Source organism: Lethenteron reissneri, chromosome 11 (genome assembly GCF_015708825.2).
Source record: "Lethenteron reissneri isolate LAM-NWPU_2019-01 chromosome 11, ASM1570882v1, whole genome shotgun sequence".
NCBI lineage: Eukaryota > Metazoa > Chordata > Hyperoartia > Petromyzontiformes > Petromyzontidae > Lethenteron > Lethenteron reissneri.
This window is the reverse complement of record NC_083789.1, coordinates 12,049,923-12,068,603: the sequence shown is the minus strand read 5'-3', so window position 1 is coordinate 12,068,603 and position 18,681 is coordinate 12,049,923. Positions and strand designations below refer to the sequence as shown.

Sequence of the window (18,681 nt, the reverse complement as noted above, 5' to 3'; positions counted from 1 at the left end):
AAATTCTTTCGCACGGTACGTATCCCAACCGTGCTAATCGGAGGTGCGGTTTTGTTAGGCACAAAGAAATGTAAAATCTTGTGCTGGGAGCTTCTTGAAGTAACCGGATTTAATTGCACCCAACTACAGACTGAAAAATTGGGTCGGTAACGCACGACTACTCCATGAAACACGACAATATGAGGACCGTGGTTAGGCTTTGTAACATTTATTTTCTCACAAGCAATCGAGGTTCAAGCAAAATGGTAAAATCTTGTCGCAATGGAATACAGCGAGATCCAAACTGGACTGCTAACAAACACAACAAGAAATGTATTTGTTCCCATATCAGTGCAACTACTACACCACCACCACCACCTTCGTTCGCCCGCCAAGTGGCGCCGCTAACTGGGGGCGAGAGCCCCCTGCACACCGTGGCCATGCTCGACTTTAGGCCACGTAGTTGTACTTGAGCACCAGTGCCTCCATGGGCTCCAGCTCCAGCTTGGAGAGGTCCACGTCGTCCAAACGGTGGAGCGTCGAGCTGCCCACCACGCTGGCCGTCGGCGGGAGATTGTGCTCCTTCACCAGGTCCAGCGTTTGCTGCGTGGACCCCAGGTTGAAGAGGATCATGAGGCGAGGACTCTGGTCCCACACCAGTCGGAACGCGAACACGCCGCCCTTGCTCAATGTATAATTCAAGTCGCCAAACTTGGCCGCTGACTCGGACCACTTGAGCTTTGCGAGATTGCGGTAGAGAAGCAACGTCGAGTTATGCTTGTGAGTTTCCTGGCTCTGCGCGCACACAAATTCGGTGAAGGGGGGGGGGACAAGATGGGACATGGTCATGTATTAAAGAACCATACAGACCCTGTATCATATTATAGAGAACCCAATATTGTTTGTTTTTTGTAATAAATTTAAACTCGGTGTTGTTCGCGTGCTGTCCATACCTTCACGTTGACGATGCCACTGGAGTCGTTCCACGGCATTGGGATTTCCGCACCCTGACAAGACCAGACAACTACAATTACTGCGATGCTCGCCAAATACCCGGGCGAAAGTCTGACCACAAGCAGTGAAAGCACAAGTGCGGCCGCAGCAATTTAGTCCATGTTGTGTGAGCGGCGGGGGACCGACCTCGAAGTCTCTCAAGCCGATCTCGTCGCCGTAGTAGATGAACGGCGTGCCCGGTAGGGTCAGCAGCAGGACGCCGAGGGCCCTGTTCAATTCCGGATTCTTAGTGGCCAAGTAGCCGTTGCGACCTCCGATCTGCAAAATGTGCGGCCACCCCATCAATGTAATCCTCTCCCCCTCCCTGCTGCGCAACAATCACAGCTTCGACTGTCATGCAACTCAAGCGCGTCGAGAGATGTAGGTCAATCTGATTGTGCACCTTAGATTCGTACAATTCGCACAGTGCAGCGCGCGGGTGTGCGTAACGCACAAATGCCAGCGGCACTGTAATCGCGGCGGTACTGACCGCCAATCCAATGGACTTGTTGGCTGCCTTCGTGAGGACGGATTCGACCAGCTTGTGGACATCTTTTTCCGTGGAGTTGGCAGACAACTTGCGTAGGTCATAGATAACGGGCAGGTCAGCATTGCCGTTCTGCACCAGATACTCCGCCAGATCCGAATCCTGCCGAGCGTCGGCGATGAGCACCCTGCACAGCAACACACGCACGTCCTTCAGAGTCACTCTGGCAGCTACTGCTATTTTTACGTTAGCGACATGCGAATAATGAAGCTACACCAAGCGGTGTTCATTTAGTCAACGTTTTTTAGACTGGTCAAGGACGAACGGTGGAGCCTTGGTCTGTCGATTCAATGCAGTCATTTAAATAAATGCCGAATAACCAGTGGTAATTTAACCACTAAATCCCACACAGACTTAAGACTTTGACAAACATTCCACAGCTTGTCCTCCACTTGCTTTCATTTTAACTTTTATTTTATTATTTTTCATTTTCTATCTACGCGACTTTACCGAAGGAACCAAGAATATGTCCTCCACGAGTCTAATATTAAACAAATTCTGATCGAATTAAACACCGGCGTCACCACGCATCAAATGCACGACCGAGTGGCCACGGCGCTGTCGTTGTTGTTGTGGTGCTCACTCACCGACGCTCCTTGTCCTCAGTGCTGTAGGCGGACGTCACGTTGTGCCACTCCTCAAAGAGATCATTGACCTCCTGCAAAGAAAATGACCCCAGGTAAATTGGTTACAGGTGTAGATTTGAAGTTTTCGTGACTGTAGAGATCCATACTCTTTAGTTCTTTCGGTAAAGTCACATAGGTATAAAATTAAATCACGACGTTTCGATCTCAACACAAGCAATCATCAGGAGGGAAAACCACAGCAATAACATTTTTTTTGCAATTTTCTTGCTTTGGTTTTTCCCACCTCATGAAGATTGCTTGTGTTGCGATCGAAACGTCGTGATTTATTTTATTTTATACCTACGTGACTTTACCGAAAGAACCAAAGAGTATGGTTACAGGTGCATCGCACACTGGGTGGCGGGGGCTGCCAGGGGAGATTAGAACTACAGGAAAATCTCCAAGTTAACTGGGACTTTACCATCCAGAATGCTGCGTTAACCGGCATCTGTCAAATGGAAATACAAATATGCTGCTGAGTGGTGTCGCCTGTGGCAGTCTCAATTGTTAACGTCCGCCATTATGATCGCATTGTGTAACTTTGTATACTGCACTCTAAGCTGCCCCACTGCTTCTCTAGAATCAACTTAGGAGCCTCTAGACAGCAGACTGGTGAGTACCTCTGTAAAGAGATTATATTATTGAGTATAGCATAGTTCAAATGTAGGCTTATTGTCTTTCTTGAAAAGTTTTATGAAATTTGATGAGCCGTAAGTATAACTCACATAATCGGCATCTTTGATGAACGGGCACCCTCTATCCCCCATGGATGTTGGATAACAGCCTTTCCTGTACACCGTCTCCTCGGTGATGCGAAAATAAAAGCTGAACTCTTTCCGAATACACAAACATTTACTAAAATAACGCATCTCGCCAAGGGTTAGGAGAGCAAGGAATTACCTCCTTTTCGCCCAGGCCCTCCACACCGATGCGGAATCCTGCGATGCCTTGCTCCATCCAGAACTTCAAGGCTTTCTGTGAAATCCACAAACGGGCACAGTCATTATGAGGCAACCACACCGTTGGGCAAGTGCACCACGAGACAACCACACCAATATGCGATGCCAGGGGCACGGTCCACCACATTGAGTCGCCTCACCTTCATCTCTTCGCGCATCTTCGTGGTGCCACCCGTGTCGTTGCTGAACCACTTGGCAGGGAACATGTCCAGTATGATCTTGATGTCTAGACGATGAAACGCAAACCACAACGGTCACATTTGCTACACGCCTGGCAGCCCAACCCCCGGTCAGGAACGTGGGGCTTATGAAACTTGTATACAGTGTTCCCTCATTATTCACGAACTTGCTATCCGCGATTTTGGCTATCTGCGAATCACGTCTGGAACTCTGCACGACTGCCTCGAGAGGGACGGAGAGAAAGACAGTGATGAGACAAAGTGATGACAGAGAAAGTGACTAATAGTGATGAGATATATAGTGATGAGATAATGTAGAGAGAGAGTGATGAGACAAAGATGATAGAACTTCTTGAAGCTATAGAAGCATCTGCAGACGCTGTACAATATTAGTAGGCCAATATCCGCAGAATGTGCTATAGACGAGCATCTCCGGAACGTATATCCATCGCGAATAACGAGGTTAATGGCTGGAGTTGCGAGCGCTGGGCGGACTTAATTGGGAATCCCAACGACACCGCCCTCCACCGGGAGACCAAAGCCCAATTTCACACGTTCGCTCTGCCTCACAGGGACAGCTGCTACTGTGGGGGCGGGGGGGGGGTTGTGGTCGTCCCCCGCCACAGCGCGTCTTCTGAGATGTACCGCTGCGAGCGAGGTGCAGTATAAATACGAGACCCACCTTTCCTCCGAGCCTCTGTCATCAGCTTCTGGAGTTCGTCGAGCCGGCCGTAGCGAACGTCCACGTTTGTGAAGTTCACCTCCTGGCGGGTCGTGGCGGCGTCCTCTGGAATCAGCTGCATCACCATCGCCCTCACGTTGAGCTGCTTGAGGTAATCCAGCCGGCCCTGCACGCCTGGTAACCAGCAAGGACGGGTCAACACGTGCGCGCACGAGGGGCTCGCGAGGATAACAGGAGAATCTGGCACGGTTACCCGTCAACGCTTCGTGGCGCTATTAGAGGTGGATAAACTTTAACTCTCATCTGTCTTGTACACGTACGGCCTCTTGCGTTAATCCACTGCTGGATGAGGGCCCTCCCCACGCCATGTGGGTCATGTGGTTTATTTGACCTTACTTCACCATGCTCGTCAGCGCAGTTTGGTGAAGGCGGGGGAGGGATGGGTGTTGGAGCAAAGGCAATGGATTTTGTTGCAAATGTGTTCGAATATCAAGCACAGAGTCCCAATACTTTTTTTCAGGAGAGTTTGTTTGGCCAACAATGATGACATTGTACGAGTTTAGTTATGGGAGGAAACTGGAGCAAACCCACGTAGATCAGGGGGAAACCAAACTGACATTGGATGGGTAACAGTTACTCAGTGTCACGAGGATCACTGGTTTCCACTGCGCCATGGTCTAATAACCCTCTGACGGTGACTTGGCAAAAAGGGGCTCACACATTTCCAACGTGTCGTCTTGAATATTAATAGTTGTACCCAGCCTCTAGCCTGCATGCCTTCAGAGCTGACACGCTACATTATATAACATTACATTTTGTGACTATTCACTTTCCCTAAGCCTTGTTTTCCCTATTTAAAAAGCATTACCATCATTTGAATAAGCCAAGAAAAAGTTAACCCTGCAGAGACGCTGTTGCAACAAACATTGAAGCAATGGGACAAACCCGTCAACCCCCTTATCAGTGCCGAGCTTATCACAGACCAATTCAGACCTTATTGGTCACCCCGTGCCCCTTGTACGTCTCAACGTTCATCCTACAAGGTCCCATCCATCACAAGGGAGAAACACAAAATAGACAATAAAAAAACTAATGTTGTCCGTGTTGAAACGGCTGTACGCCGTATGGACCCGAAAACGCAATTTCCCTGTACAAGAATAAGGGATAAACCGTATGGGTTTGACAACTATGCAATGAGGAGGAGTAAATGATTAAATATTCCGCGTTAACAATGCGGAGCTTGCAAATCAGCCGGTGGCGACGCTGCGCCACGGCCGCGCATGACGCAACCTCCAACTCGAATGTCGCTTCTCACCCCCCACCCCCTTCACCACCCACCTCACCACCCACCCCTCACCACCCACCTCACCCCCACCCCTCACCACCCACCCCCTTCACCACCCACTCACCACCCACCTCACCCCCACCCCTCACCACCCACCCCCTTCACCACCCACTCACCACCCACCTCACCCCCACCCCTCACCACCCACCCCTCACCCCCTTCACCACCCACTCACCACCCACCTCACCCCCACTCACCACCCACCTCACCCCCACTCACCACCCACCCCTCACCACCCACCTCACCACCCACCTCACCACCCACTCACCACCCACCTCACCCCCCACCCCTCACCCCCCACCCCTCACCCCCCACCTCACCACAACCACGCCCGGCTCCTCACCAAACCCCCCTCACCACCCACCTCACCCCCCACCCCTCACCACCCACCTCACCACAACCACGCCGGCTCCTCACCAAACCCCCCTCACCCCCCCTCACCACCCACCTCACCACAGCCACGCCGGCTCCTCACTAAGCCCCCCTCGTCACCAAACACACCTCGTCAGTGCCCACCAACCACGCCAGATCCTCACCAACCACACCGCCTCACCACGCCGCATCTCCTCGTGTGTGCCCCGAGTGACCTCGCAATGACAGAACGAATCTCGGTCGTCGCCTCTCTGCCGGGGTCTCACTGCCCCGCGAATGAAAAACAATTTACAGACGTCGTGCGGTGACAGAACTGTCACCTCGCATTCCACTCGCGTCATCGACCGCCTCCATCTCCCCCTCTACCTCCTCCTCCATCTCCTCCTCTACCTCCTCCTCTACCTCACCCATCTCCTCCTCTACCTCCTCCTCCTCCATCTCCCCTCTACCTCCTCCTCCATCTCCTGCTCTACCTCACCCATCTCCTATTCTTCCTCCATCTCCACCTCCCTCTACCTCCCACCCACCGCCTCCCCTCCATCTCGCGCGTCGCAATGTCGCACCTCGCCCAACATCCACTTGTACATCCACTTGTGGCGCAGAGGAGGCGTCTCACGCTTGAGCTCTAATTGACTCGTGACACACCGTGCGAGATGGCCGGGCCGTGTTGGGGGGGGGGCGACCTTCACGTCTTGTTACACAGCGGGCGGCCTCGCTCACGATGGTTAATGACGACGAGTCACGTCGTCGTCGTCGTCTGGGCGAGGAAGGCGGCAATGTGACCATGTTGAAGGGGACGTTGCAAGGCGACGAGGGGCGGTGTGTGCGGTAACGAATGAATGGATGATGATGCAATCAAGGCCGGGCCTTGCGACGCCGACGACGAAGCCGGCGGCGTCGCAACAAGTGGCGAGTCAGGGGCAACCACCACGACCACCACCACGATGGTGGTGGTGGTGGTGGTCGTTGTGTCGAAGAGGATGGTGGTGGCGGTGGCGACGATTTGGGTGTTGGCGCTCGACTAACAACACGAAGCCGGCGGACAGAATGCCGGGGCGACGCACTCTGTCACCACTCACTCGCTACTCACTCGCTTACTCACTCGCCACTCACCCACCCACTCACACACCCATCCACCCACTCGCCACTCACTCACCCACTCACCCGTACGCCACACTCACTCGCACACCCCGTACACCAGGGCGCCAAGCACACCACTCACCACTTACCCCGTACCCCGGGCGCCACGCACACCGCTCACTCACCCACCACTCACTCACCCACCACTCACTCACCCACCACTCACCCACCCACCACTCACCCACCCACCACTCACCCACCCACCACTCACCCACCCACCACTCACCCACCACTCACCCACCACTCACCCACCACTCACCCACCACTCACCCACCACTCACCCACCACTCACCCACCACTCACCCACCCACCACTCACCCCTTACGTCCCCTTTGCCGGCCCCGTTATTGTCGGCGAACGCCGCGGTCGAGACGTCGTAGACGGCCGTCAGCTGCCACCAATCCCGCGGCGGCTCGGGCTTGCACCGCGGAGCCTGCACGATGATGGCCACGGCCCCGGCGAGCATGGCGAGCCAGCCGAGCCAGAACAAGACGAGCAGAGCGAGGCGGGTGCGGATCCAGAACGGCTGCGTCGAGATCTTGAGCAGCTCCTCTTTGGTGAGGCCCGTGAAGCGAGCCGCGGGCGACGCGCCGTCGTCGAGCTTGGCCGCAGCTCCGTTCGCGTCGCCCGGCGTGTTCATGAGCACCTTCTCAACATCGCCCTCCTCCTCCTGCCGGTGACGATGCTCCTCCTGCTCCTCCGGGGAGCCGTCTCGCAGCTCCACGTCCTTCAAGTCGATCGACGTGACGTCTCGGTCGGCCATCTCCGGCGGTCGATGGCAGCTGCGTTGCTTGCTTCGTACACCAACAACAACAACAAGCCCTTGGTGGCGTGGAAGGAGTGTGGAGTGGCTGATGGTGGTGGTGTCAGGGGCTGGAGTGTGCTTCTGTGGGTGGAGTGGAGGTGGTGGTGGTGACGATTCTCGCGGCCGATGCGGCAGTTTGAGGAACCTCCTCCCTGTGAACGCGCCTCTTATAGACACGCGCCGCCACCACCAACCAATCACCGCCCACTACCACCAACAACCAATCACCGCCCACTACGACCACCACCAACCAATCAGGGGAGTCAGTGGAGGTGGGCACGAGGAGGATCTCGGCCAATCAGGGTCGGCGCTGACGTCGTGGGGCAGAACAACGGCAGCGAGCGGCGCTGCTGCTGTTGTTGCTGAGCCGGCGATTTGTGTTGTGGGTTTACTCCACAACCCCCCCCCACTCCACACCCCCCCCACTCCACAACCCCCCCCCCCACTCCACCTCCCCCCACTCTACCCCCGCACTCCACAACCCCCCCACTCTACCCCCCCACTCCACAACCCCCCCTCTACCCCCCCCCCCACTCCACAACCCCCCCCCACTCCACAACCCCCCCCACTCCACAACCCCCCCCCCCACTCTCCACAACCCCCCACTCCCCCCCCCACTCCACAACCCCCCCACTCCACCCCCCCCACTCCACAACCCCCCCTCTAATCCCCCCCCACTCCACCTCCCACACTCCCTCCCACTCCCCCCCCACACCCCCCCCACACCCCCCCCTCACTCCACAACCCCCCCACCCGCTCCACACCCCCCCCCACTCCCCCCCCCACACCCCCCCCCCTCACTCCACACCCCCCCCCACTCCACAACCCCCCCCCCTCACTCCACACCCCCCCCACTCCACAACCCCCCCCCCACTCCACGTTACTATGATGGGGGTTAAGTCTATCCAAAGGACAACCGCTGTTCAATTCCCCACAAAGGTCGTACACATTTTATCAACCCCAAAAGGATGGTCCGAGTCTAAGTCAGCCCCCCCCCCAACTGACGATTTTTTACCCCCCCCCCCCTCGTCACACAAAGTCAGACCCCCCCCTCAAATATGACGTCACAAAGCTCTGCCCCCCCCCCAAACCATATTTCCATTTTTAAAATAAAACATGCTTCAAATCGCTTTAAACTATTGTCATTGTAGTGCGTATTCAATGTGGCGCTGCACTCTGATGTTGTATGAGAAAACATTTATTAAAAAGTAATTTAATTAAGTAGAACGTGTTGTCTATATTTATTTAAAGTTGCGCATTTTGATGTGACGTCACATTTCTCACCCCCCCCCCTCGTCACACATCGTCACAAATGTTTGACCCCCACCCCCAGGTGCGTGACGTCATTTACGGACGGCCCCTGATGACGATGGGCAATTATTATAATTACCCCAAAACTTCGCCTTATACATTGCATATTTGCACGGTATATATGTCCTCTTAGGCCAGTGTTATTGAGGAATGTGTCTCGTTGTTGTCGTGAGCTTTGCACGGATGTTTGTGCACCGTGCCCATACTCAAAGGACGGAGGCTGAGCATGGGTGCCAGTCGAGGGCCAGGGAACGAGTTGGCAGGGTCCTACAGGGGCCTGCAGGCACGCGTGCAATGAACACCACCAGGTGCCAGGAGGAAATATGTTCCGACCGTCAGTTTAATCATCACAATTTTTTGTTGTTGACGTGGGCATTGTATGTCAACCAACTCGAGCCGCAGTTCAGAGATAAACCATTTGCCCACCGTTGTTGATGAGGGAGATATGCCCATAAAACGCCGGTGTCAAGACCCACTCAGACGACACGGCTTCTTCATCCACGCTGGAATGGTGGTGTGAAAACCATCGATTGACTGTAAATGAGACACTGATTCCCCTCAAAATATAATAACAGTACATTCAAATTGACATTGTACGTATTATTTTAGAAATTTTGACTGAGGTTTTATAATTAGTGGAACTGCCCCAACTGACAATACAAAAAATAACGTTTCAGGCAATACCTCTTCTTCAGTCAAGATTATCTAGCTCTTCCTTAAGTAAAGGGGCTTCATTGTTTTGTAAATATCAAATATGTATTGACACATGGGCATTGATGGAATGAGAGCAACCATTAAAAGCGTGTAAACATAACGAGGTACAGGCTTGAAATCACTGTAGACCGCATGTTCGACACATGAAGGCGAGTGTGGCTTGGGCAGGACGTGTCACGAGACTGGTGGTCGAGGCTAATGACGGAGTGGCAGCCAAGAGAGAGAATAAACCACTCCCGCGAGGGTGTCCTCCGCAGAATTGCAGCGACTACATGAGCTTGCGTGTCGCAGCGAGGTGCAGGACTCCACCGCATGGCTGATGGAGCAACGGTTTGGAGGGGAAACCTTCAGCCACACAGCCCTGGGTCGACCACAGCTGACGAAGAGTTTGATGGGGCCAAGTGCTTTTAACCTTTGCTCTTAGCGGATTAGTGGACGACATCTCTACACTTGGTTAGTCCTTATCGACTGAAGAGGACATGGCAGCGTTATCATTCACATCACAACTGTTTAGGGCCCCTGCTGGCTCGGACCACGTAGGCAAACCAGGTGAGGGTCCGTTATCAGTTGAGACCCGACTCACCAGCATAGTACGGTATTTTATGTACGGTCAAACAGAAGCAGAGGGTGACTTCTTCGATCAAAGCCCTTTGAGCCAAGAATCTATTTTCCAAGGGCGACTCGGCAACTGCTTACACAGCAGTAAGGTTCCACGCCAAAAAAGCACGTGAAGCAAATATAAGCACGTGTTTACATTTTGAATTAAGATTTCACTTTTCAGTGAGATACATTGAGAGGGTTGAGGTGGGGGAGGGGACCGTAGCTCAGTGTACTGCATGTCCGTGCTGAGAACCCCGCAAAGGGGGTTCGATTCCCAGCCGCGGCTGACTTTAGTCACTGTGTGTGACATCTGAAGTGGTGCTGGGCAGCCCCATCACCAACCCATAGCCCAGTCATACACACAAGCATGTGCCTCACAAAAAGGTCGGATATCACATTACATTTTTTTTTAGGGATGGGAGGTACAGTTGTAAAAAAACACAATTTTTTGATGAAGCAATGAGTTTAATTGTCCATTAAAAACACACCGTCAGGCCAGTGGGTGTTCACACATTCCGGAGATATTTTCGCATGTAGGGGGGGCCGTGGGGGGCGGCAGGGTGAAAACTTTTAAAAACCAAACTAGGACACACAGGCGAGCGGAAGCAGAGCTCTGGTGCGTGTCTACTGTGCGGTAGCTACTTGGTCGGGATCACGTTATTCAGGAAGACCGACGAGAAATCCAGGCTTACGTGTAGCGCAGTCAACATGTTTTATTTCCCTCTGGGTATGCGCCACTAAGCCAACGTCCAAAAGGGGTTTCCAAAGGCAACGTATAACCTTACAAAATCCTCAGAAGAGTTAAACCCTTTTTAAAAGCATGCCAAAATGTGCAAAACAGCAATATTGACAGTCCATATTTGTTTACCGGTACATAACAAATACAAAGCAGTTCATTTAAAGAGATATTGTAGAAGTCAAAACTATTTTTTGAGGTCTCAGGTTAAAAATATGTAGAAGAATAATCTAACACCCGTACATCATACAAATGTATGAATTTCTGTTTTACTGGCCATTAACGCATTTAAAAACTAAGTGTACAACATCTCTTTAAAATGCCATTTTGCAGTGCATCATGTTAACAATTCAATATAACAATCGTTTAATTTAAACACATATATATCAATATTAAATACTGCAATTACCGTATAAAATTTGACAACTGCATTTTTCGTTAAAACATGTTGTTGAAGGTAATCAATAAAACAGACTATAAAGGACTATAGACTGAAAGTTAAACATTCTGAAACGGGCCATGATCACAACACAGACTGCAATGTTCAGCCTGTTTGTTCTGCTGATAATGTCGCGTTACATCGAGAGTTGTTGGCCACCAGAGGCAACACACATAACGGTGGAATTAATCGATTTGAAGCAAGCGAGGCATTTTTTGCAGTTCTGTCGACGTGAATGCAATCGCAGGTGACTCAAAAGCGAAATGCTCCTACATCACAGACTTTAATTTGAACGGTTTGTATGTGGTCGTACATGTCGCATCGAGGAAAGACAAAAACCGGATCGCACCCTTGGTTGAAGATGGTAAAAGTGTAACTCCTTCGGTTCTTGAGAAAATATTTTAGTTTGCAGGAAATAAACGTGCACTGAATCACCTGTGTCTGTGCACGCGAGTCGGAATTGTCAGTATGGCAGGTTGACTGCAAATCGCACTTTCGTATGGTCGGGATTGATGACCAAAACGTCCACTAAAAAGCATCAAGTAATTATAATCATAGTCAAATCATTCTTTAGCCGCTGCAATAATCAACTTGTTATAATAAAAGAGCATTACATGATGATGGCTTTCAACTCTTTTAGTAATCTACTCAAAACAAACGTGGATAATAATCAAAACGTAAATGGCAAATTGGTAGTTTGTGCGGTCTCCCCGAATCAAGTGACAATCACACGCTCGACCAGGACGATGCCCACAATTGCACGGTACGTACGTACATGTGTTTGTTATTTTTTTTGTATCTCGACATGGAACATCTTGTTTGCAAGGGTGTCCCAGGGTTATCGTCGCCTACCCACCCTAAATTTTTTCATCTCCAATATAAAATTCGGTCTTTCTTTGGTACACATTTTATTACTTTGAAATAAACTAAACACTCACAACTGTAGTAAAATAAACTTGAATTAAATATTAGATAAACATCAAGCACTGGTAAATCAGTTTGATAGCGTGCTGTTTTTAAATGTGGTTGAGCTTAAAATTTAACGTGAAAATACTTTGAGAAACATTAATAAATATTCGTTTATTGTCACTTGAGTGCAATATCATCAAAGGTTTATTCTTGAAGCCATTAAAGAAAAACGAATTAAATTACCCACGTCAGTGAAACGATGGCTGAACGGACCGGTGGGGGTAATGGGGTCGTGGGTTTAAAGTTCACCATTAGCTACCGTACACTCGTCATCACGGACAAACAACTCGCCCATCTTCGTCCCCTCATGAGCTCTGCGCGACGACACGTGCGATGGAATTAAACATGGTCCGAGACCTAGTCCTCTTTGAAACCCATGCCACACAGTGAAAAGAGTTAGGCAAAAACGGTTGACAAAGAGATATAGAAGGTGAATTAATTGCTCTGTCTATTCAACTTTCCGACACACTCTGATCAATCAACAGCAGTCACTTCTCATTTGTGGCAAACCCCAAAAGCTGCCGAAGATAAAAACTGCAAGTCACTCACCATCGGCTTTCATAAGTAACACTTTACACCTCTCGTCAAATAATTAACTTTTCAGGGCAAACATCAGACAGCAGCCACTTTAAAGCTGTCATTATCTGCTCCACATGGCAGAACAGCAAATATGGATTCACCTAAAACATTTCTTTCAAAAGGCATCTTGTCAGTGAGGCTACCAGGCATCGTCGGTGTCCAAAGAGCTCTGTCGGGAAAGAAAAATAGAATGCCATCGTTACAGTTTGCTGGCTTTCCCCCGCACCTCCGACTAGCACAGTTGGCTACGTACGGTGTGAAAGAAGTTCAACATACATACAACATTGCATCAATGGTTATGGGGGTGTAGTGGCGGAGTGGTCAGGGCACTGGGCTATGACCCTGGTGACCAAAGTTCGATTCACGGCCTAATGCGTGGCAAGTGTTTTCTGAACCATTCCTGGGTTCCTCTCTTCCACAACCCATCATAACCAGTGGGAGGTATAGAGAAGGCCATTTTTAGCACGACTGGCTACGTACGGTAAGTTCAACATATCAAGAGGCCTCCTTTGCCAGGACCAAAATATACTAATATGGTGTTCGACCAGATGACGCCAAAAGGCGCCTTTTGGCGTAATCTGGTCGAACACCGTATGAGACTAGGCTCTAAGAAAAGCTGTCTCTGGTGTGGACCAATCAGTTTCAAGGACAATACATCAATTATCAGAGTATTGTTTTTTGTTTGCATTTGACTGCAAGTATTGTGGTTAATGTAAGCATGATTCTTTGCAAAAGGTGTCAGTTTTGTTGCCAGAAAAAAGGGAAAAAACCCTATTAGTAAGTTCAACATACGTACAAATGGCTGTAAATTATTGTAGCATTTTTTACGGTGGAGTGGATCACGAGTGTCGCAAACCCGGCCACCCAAGTTCGATTGCCGGCCACGTCTAACATCAGTGGCGAGTGAAATGGTATCGATCCCGGCCACCCCCCTTTGACCAACTTGGACTGACCAACGTGATAACGTGTGGTTAAACAACCCCTACATGAAATTATACTGCAGTGTTTTGACAAAGGCTGTTTAGCTGCTATAATTACACGTGATTATTCTTTTCATGTTATTCACTGCAACCTTTTGATAGACAGCACATGCAGCACTGCTCCTGAACACTGCCATACAGTTGGTTGATTCCGGCAGTAAGAAGAGAGCGCACTATTTATGGCAGGGTATAGGCAGGACGATAGCAAGGCTCTCCATTACAACCCATGGTTTGATAAAAAAAATGCAAGAATTGGATTGCTCGACTTTAATTGCTTGAATAATCCCTTAATCCTCATATTATACAAGATTAGCACAGTTCAGACATCCTGGAATGCAGTGCATTTATATATTTTTCGAAGCTACTTTTTTTGAAACCTGGCTTCTCTATCCCAGGCAGCTTTTAGTGAAAACATTCTTTGCCAGTTTTTCATCGAAGTCTTTCTTGTTTATCCCGTCGGGCGATTTTAAAGTTTTGAGGTCCCAACCATTATCAGCTGGGGCCAGATGGCGGTCCCCCCAGAGGGACCCGCCCTTGTATTGTTCCAGTCTAGAAAAATATACAGCAGCCTCGGATCTGTTTTTGTTCGGTAAGAGTCGAATCAAAGGATACAAAATGTGGACGGAAAAATAGGAAGCAGATAGTGCAACCCCAGCACGGGGAGAGACTTTTTTTCTGAAACACTAAACATGTTAGAACTGTCGTAGAACACCCAACGCATTCTGCCCAAAAGGGGAGTTAACATCGAAACCTTACCAAAGCATTCGTATTTACGCATTGCTGTAATTGAACATCCCCTTTCTGCGTTTCCTTGTGACCGCAGTGTGACATCAAGAACACGGGATCTTGCCCAGAAACAGTGGCCGTGAAAAACAAATCTCGAGAAAGCACACAGGCGATTGGAGTGGAGACTAGAGGTGAAAGAGCAAAGAGCCCCTATGGCTACAGCCTTCAAAACCAAATGGACCCGATGTGCGCTCATGTTCTTAGCTGCTGGAAATACAACGAGCAGAAGGCAGAAAAACATGTTTACGCAGTGTTGGGCCAGACAAGTCTTGTCCTTGCCTGTTGATGAGCCAATTTTCTGAGTAAACTAAAAATAGAGAAATGTACAGCATGTACTTCTTGAAAGTAAATCTGCAACGCTGTTCCAAAAACTAATACTTAAATGCTATCTTAAAGCTGAATTATTCTGCCCGCATCTTAAAGCTATGGCTTATTTTACCCTATAGCTTGTATTTGAGCAACGTATTGGCAATAACATTAAAAAACATCCCACTGCTTAAAAGTAATTCAGAACCGTTCCATGATAAGCACAACAAACACAAAACTATTGCGCAATTAAACTAAATGTCCTGGCGTTAAACGACAAAGGGGTATATTTAAAAGAACCGCTTTGCAAAGAGCAAATATTTTATTGTAAGTAAAGAGTTAAAGGGGCGGAGCGGTATCTTGAACAGCGAGAACAGCGAGCGGACTGTACCATGAACACGGAGACCTGCACGTCATTCCCGGTCACAGCGAACATCAACAATAAGAAATATTCTTTGGTTCTTTCGGTAAAGTCACGTCGAAAGAAAATAAATTTAATAATAGAACACTTATCTATTATCCTGTTAAATAATAATAATTAAATAATTATTCTGTTAAATAATAGATAAGAAATATCTTAACCGGTCCTGCCGCTCCACTTAAAAGTCAACAACTATTTTGATTTTGCCAGCTAAGGCCCACTGAGCTGTACAGCTCTTTTTCAGAAGCGACCTCACCAAAAAAATAATAGCTCAACGAAGTGGCTTATCATCATGTGGGAATTTAGAGCAGGCAAATACCCCGAACGTGTTGTTTCTAAATGTGGAGGACCCGGAGAAAAACCCACGCGACCAAGGGGAGAACATGAAAACTCAAAATATACAGGCGTCAGGGTCGGGATCGAACCCATGACTTCCTGTATACCAGGTGAAGTAATTAACATCTCGCCACCGTGACACCCCTTCACCAACCTACACTGACCCGCATGGCGAATTTTGATCAAGTATGGTCAGACTACCTCCATGGCTGACACGGCATGGGAAAGGGCCTTCATCTAGCAGTGGATTGAGAAAAGGGCCGTACGTTGTCATTTAGATACGCAATTGTTTTATTGTAAGTATACGTTTTAGCACTGTACTGCTAAAGTAAAGAAACACGAAGACGTGGATCTTTCTGTTTATCTGTGTAATCAAATAAAACGAGTTCTACCTGCTCAAGGATGCAATGTACAAGGAAAACTCTGTCGGTGCCTAAACAAAGCATTCCACTCAGAGTTCACCAGCGAATTCTGCAATCTCAGCAACAATGCACAGTCCATTATCAATCCACTGCTGGATGAAGGCCTCCCTATGCCTTTCGGCCAAGGGTGATATTTGAGCATACTTCACCATGCTGGTCAGTGCAGGGTGGTGCAGTGGGGTGGGGGGGGGGGACTCAGGACTGGTTCAGTTATCATTTTATTTTTACAATGTTTTTTGCCAGGTAAGGCCCATTGAGCTAAAAAGCTATTTTTCAGTGGCGACCTGGTCTCAAATGATCGCTGTCAATGCATGTTTCTAAATGTGGAGGGAAAAATCGGAGGACTCGGAGAAAATTCCACATGACCACAGGGAGAGCATACAAATTCCAAATGTACAGGCATTAGGGTCGGGATCGAACGCACGACCTCCTGCATACCAGGCATGGCAGATTACATCTTGCCACCGTGGCGCCACTGATGTTAACCGTGGCGCCACTGATGTTAGCCGTGGCCTGATTCAAACCAACTCAGGTCGGCGGGTTCTTAGCGCTGTGCACTACCCACTGTGCCACCACTCCTCCCCAACAGCAAAGGGATGTTGTAGAACGTGTCGTGAGTTGAACTCACCACTTCATCTTCCCTGTCCGGGTTCAGTCGGTTGTAAACTGTCTCGATCACACTCCGCCTGTGCAAAAACAACACGGACTCAGGATATATTCAGTGTCTGGAACTTTAAATACATAGCTGGAAATTGGAGCTCATACAATTAATCAAACGATTAGATAGCAGCAAGTATTGCATAAAAAAATAAGCAAACCCCATCATCTTCTCTAACTACCACCTATAAACGACGCTCATGAAAAATTTTATGTGTGATGTTAGTTCAGAGTGTCATGAATAATTCATTTAAATGACAACATAATTCTTCAAACAACTGTTTTCCCCGGCATATATTTTCTGTATAAATATAAGCTGACACAAGAGGCACATTATACTGCTGGATGACAAATGGATGTGTATCATCATCATCATCATCGTCGTCGTCCGTGTGCATACAAAATGCAGAAAACTCTTAAAAATCACTCCGCACCCGGTCCTATCAAATCTTGCAAGCTAAGCTAAAATGAGCCTGGATTAGTCCTTGGATGGGTGACCAACCATGCATAAAGAGGTTGTCACAGAGCTTGTGGGGCTTTGCAATGGCCAGCAAAGGACAGTGCGTAAACATCAATTGTTGTACTGTACGTCCATGCTTCCACATCTATGCTTCCCCGCTTTCCCCAACCCCAACGGCCCAGCATCCAGTCTGGTCAAACGACCCTCGTGACCAGCACAGGGTGTGGGGGAGGCCCCGTATCAGCAGTGGATCGGCATAAATAAATGCTGTAAATGGATAGCTATAGGACACTGTAGATATTGCAGATGTTTCTGTTAAAACATCACAAACCAAAACACATGACTCCACTTGCCAAGCTGATTTGACTAAAACGCGCCACAACTCCACACGAGACAAAGCTAATGATTGCCCGACAATTATAATACATGATTACCCACACTACAAAGCCTGGCTTCTGGGGATTCTTCACCACTAAAACCTTAGAAAAATGCTTTATTGATCCACAGCCAACATTTTTGTCAGAAAAAAAACTATACGTGAGCTGTATAAAGAATAAAAATCTGCTCTATCCCCATGTGCTTCCATTATAGGCGAGCAGTGCTGGCTACGAATGTGGCCTGTAACCCTGCACCGGAAACGAGTGCATCACACGAATGTTGTCCTGCGGGTGTACAGGAGGTGCCATACCCTGGCTCGTCAGGAGAAGGCGGTACAGCAAGTGGACTAAAAGCCACGTACAGGTAGTCCTCTACTTACGATGGAGATGCGTTACGACGACCCCATCGTAAGTCAAAAATATCTTAAGTCCAAGATGGCCTAGCCTACCCAGGAGTCTTAAAGAATGGTGATAATTTAGCAAAACAGAGCAATTTACAGTATCGTACTGTATAAACTATATACTGTATGTATTTATTAATTACAAGACTGTATTGCACAGTAAAACGTAAAGTAAAAAAACCAAGGTAAATTCTTAGCCTACCTATATGAACTGCAATTTAATAGAAAGTTTTTTCAGGAAACAATCCTATCTGCTATAAAAACGTTTAACATGCATTGAACGTATCGTATCGTGGTAACCCTAAAATGAAATCGCTAAAGATGTCCTCTTCTTTTTTTCACTACCAGCAGGAGACATACTTGGGCGTTTGGAAGACATGCTTTTTCACTAAAATTGGGCTTTACTCTTGAAACTGATTGGTCCACACCAGAGACAGCTTTCCTTAGAGCCTAGTCTCATATGGTGTTCGACCAGATGACGCCAAGAGGCGTCATCTAACGCCAAGAGGCGTCATCTGGTCCAACGGTCGGGCGAGGATGTCATCGTCATCATCAGCCAT

General features: G+C 48.9%; 2 protein-coding genes across 6 annotated transcripts in view; both read right to left on the bottom strand.

The window, feature by feature from the left end:
* Window positions 1-192: 192 nt before the first annotated feature.
* Window positions 193-7,775, bottom strand: SLC3A2 (solute carrier family 3 member 2). The gene is made up of 9 exons (XM_061550126.1): window positions 7,141-7,775; window positions 3,966-4,139; window positions 3,245-3,330; window positions 3,046-3,120; window positions 2,107-2,177; window positions 1,463-1,646; window positions 1,120-1,251; window positions 933-986; window positions 193-774 (listed from the first exon to the last, which is right to left on the bottom strand). The coding sequence occupies exons 1-9, from the start codon at window positions 7,583-7,585 to the stop codon at window positions 430-432; spliced, it is 1,566 nt and encodes a 521-aa protein (XP_061406110.1). The 5' UTR covers window positions 7,586-7,775; the 3' UTR covers window positions 193-429.
* Window positions 7,776-10,950: 3,175 nt separating this feature from the next.
* LOC133341472 (protein phosphatase 1B-like) overlaps window positions 10,951-18,681 on the bottom strand; it is a 33,508-nt gene continuing 25,777 nt past the window's right edge. For all 5 annotated transcript variants that reach the window (XM_061550136.1, XM_061550140.1, XM_061550139.1 and 2 more), the window contains 2 exons: window positions 16,855-16,912; window positions 10,951-13,144 (listed from right to left, as the gene is read on the bottom strand). In XM_061550136.1, coding sequence (XP_061406120.1) covers window positions 13,115-13,144; window positions 16,855-16,912 — 88 coding nt within the window. In that variant the 3' untranslated portion in view covers window positions 10,951-13,114. The remainder of the gene's footprint in view (window positions 13,145-16,854; window positions 16,913-18,681) is intronic.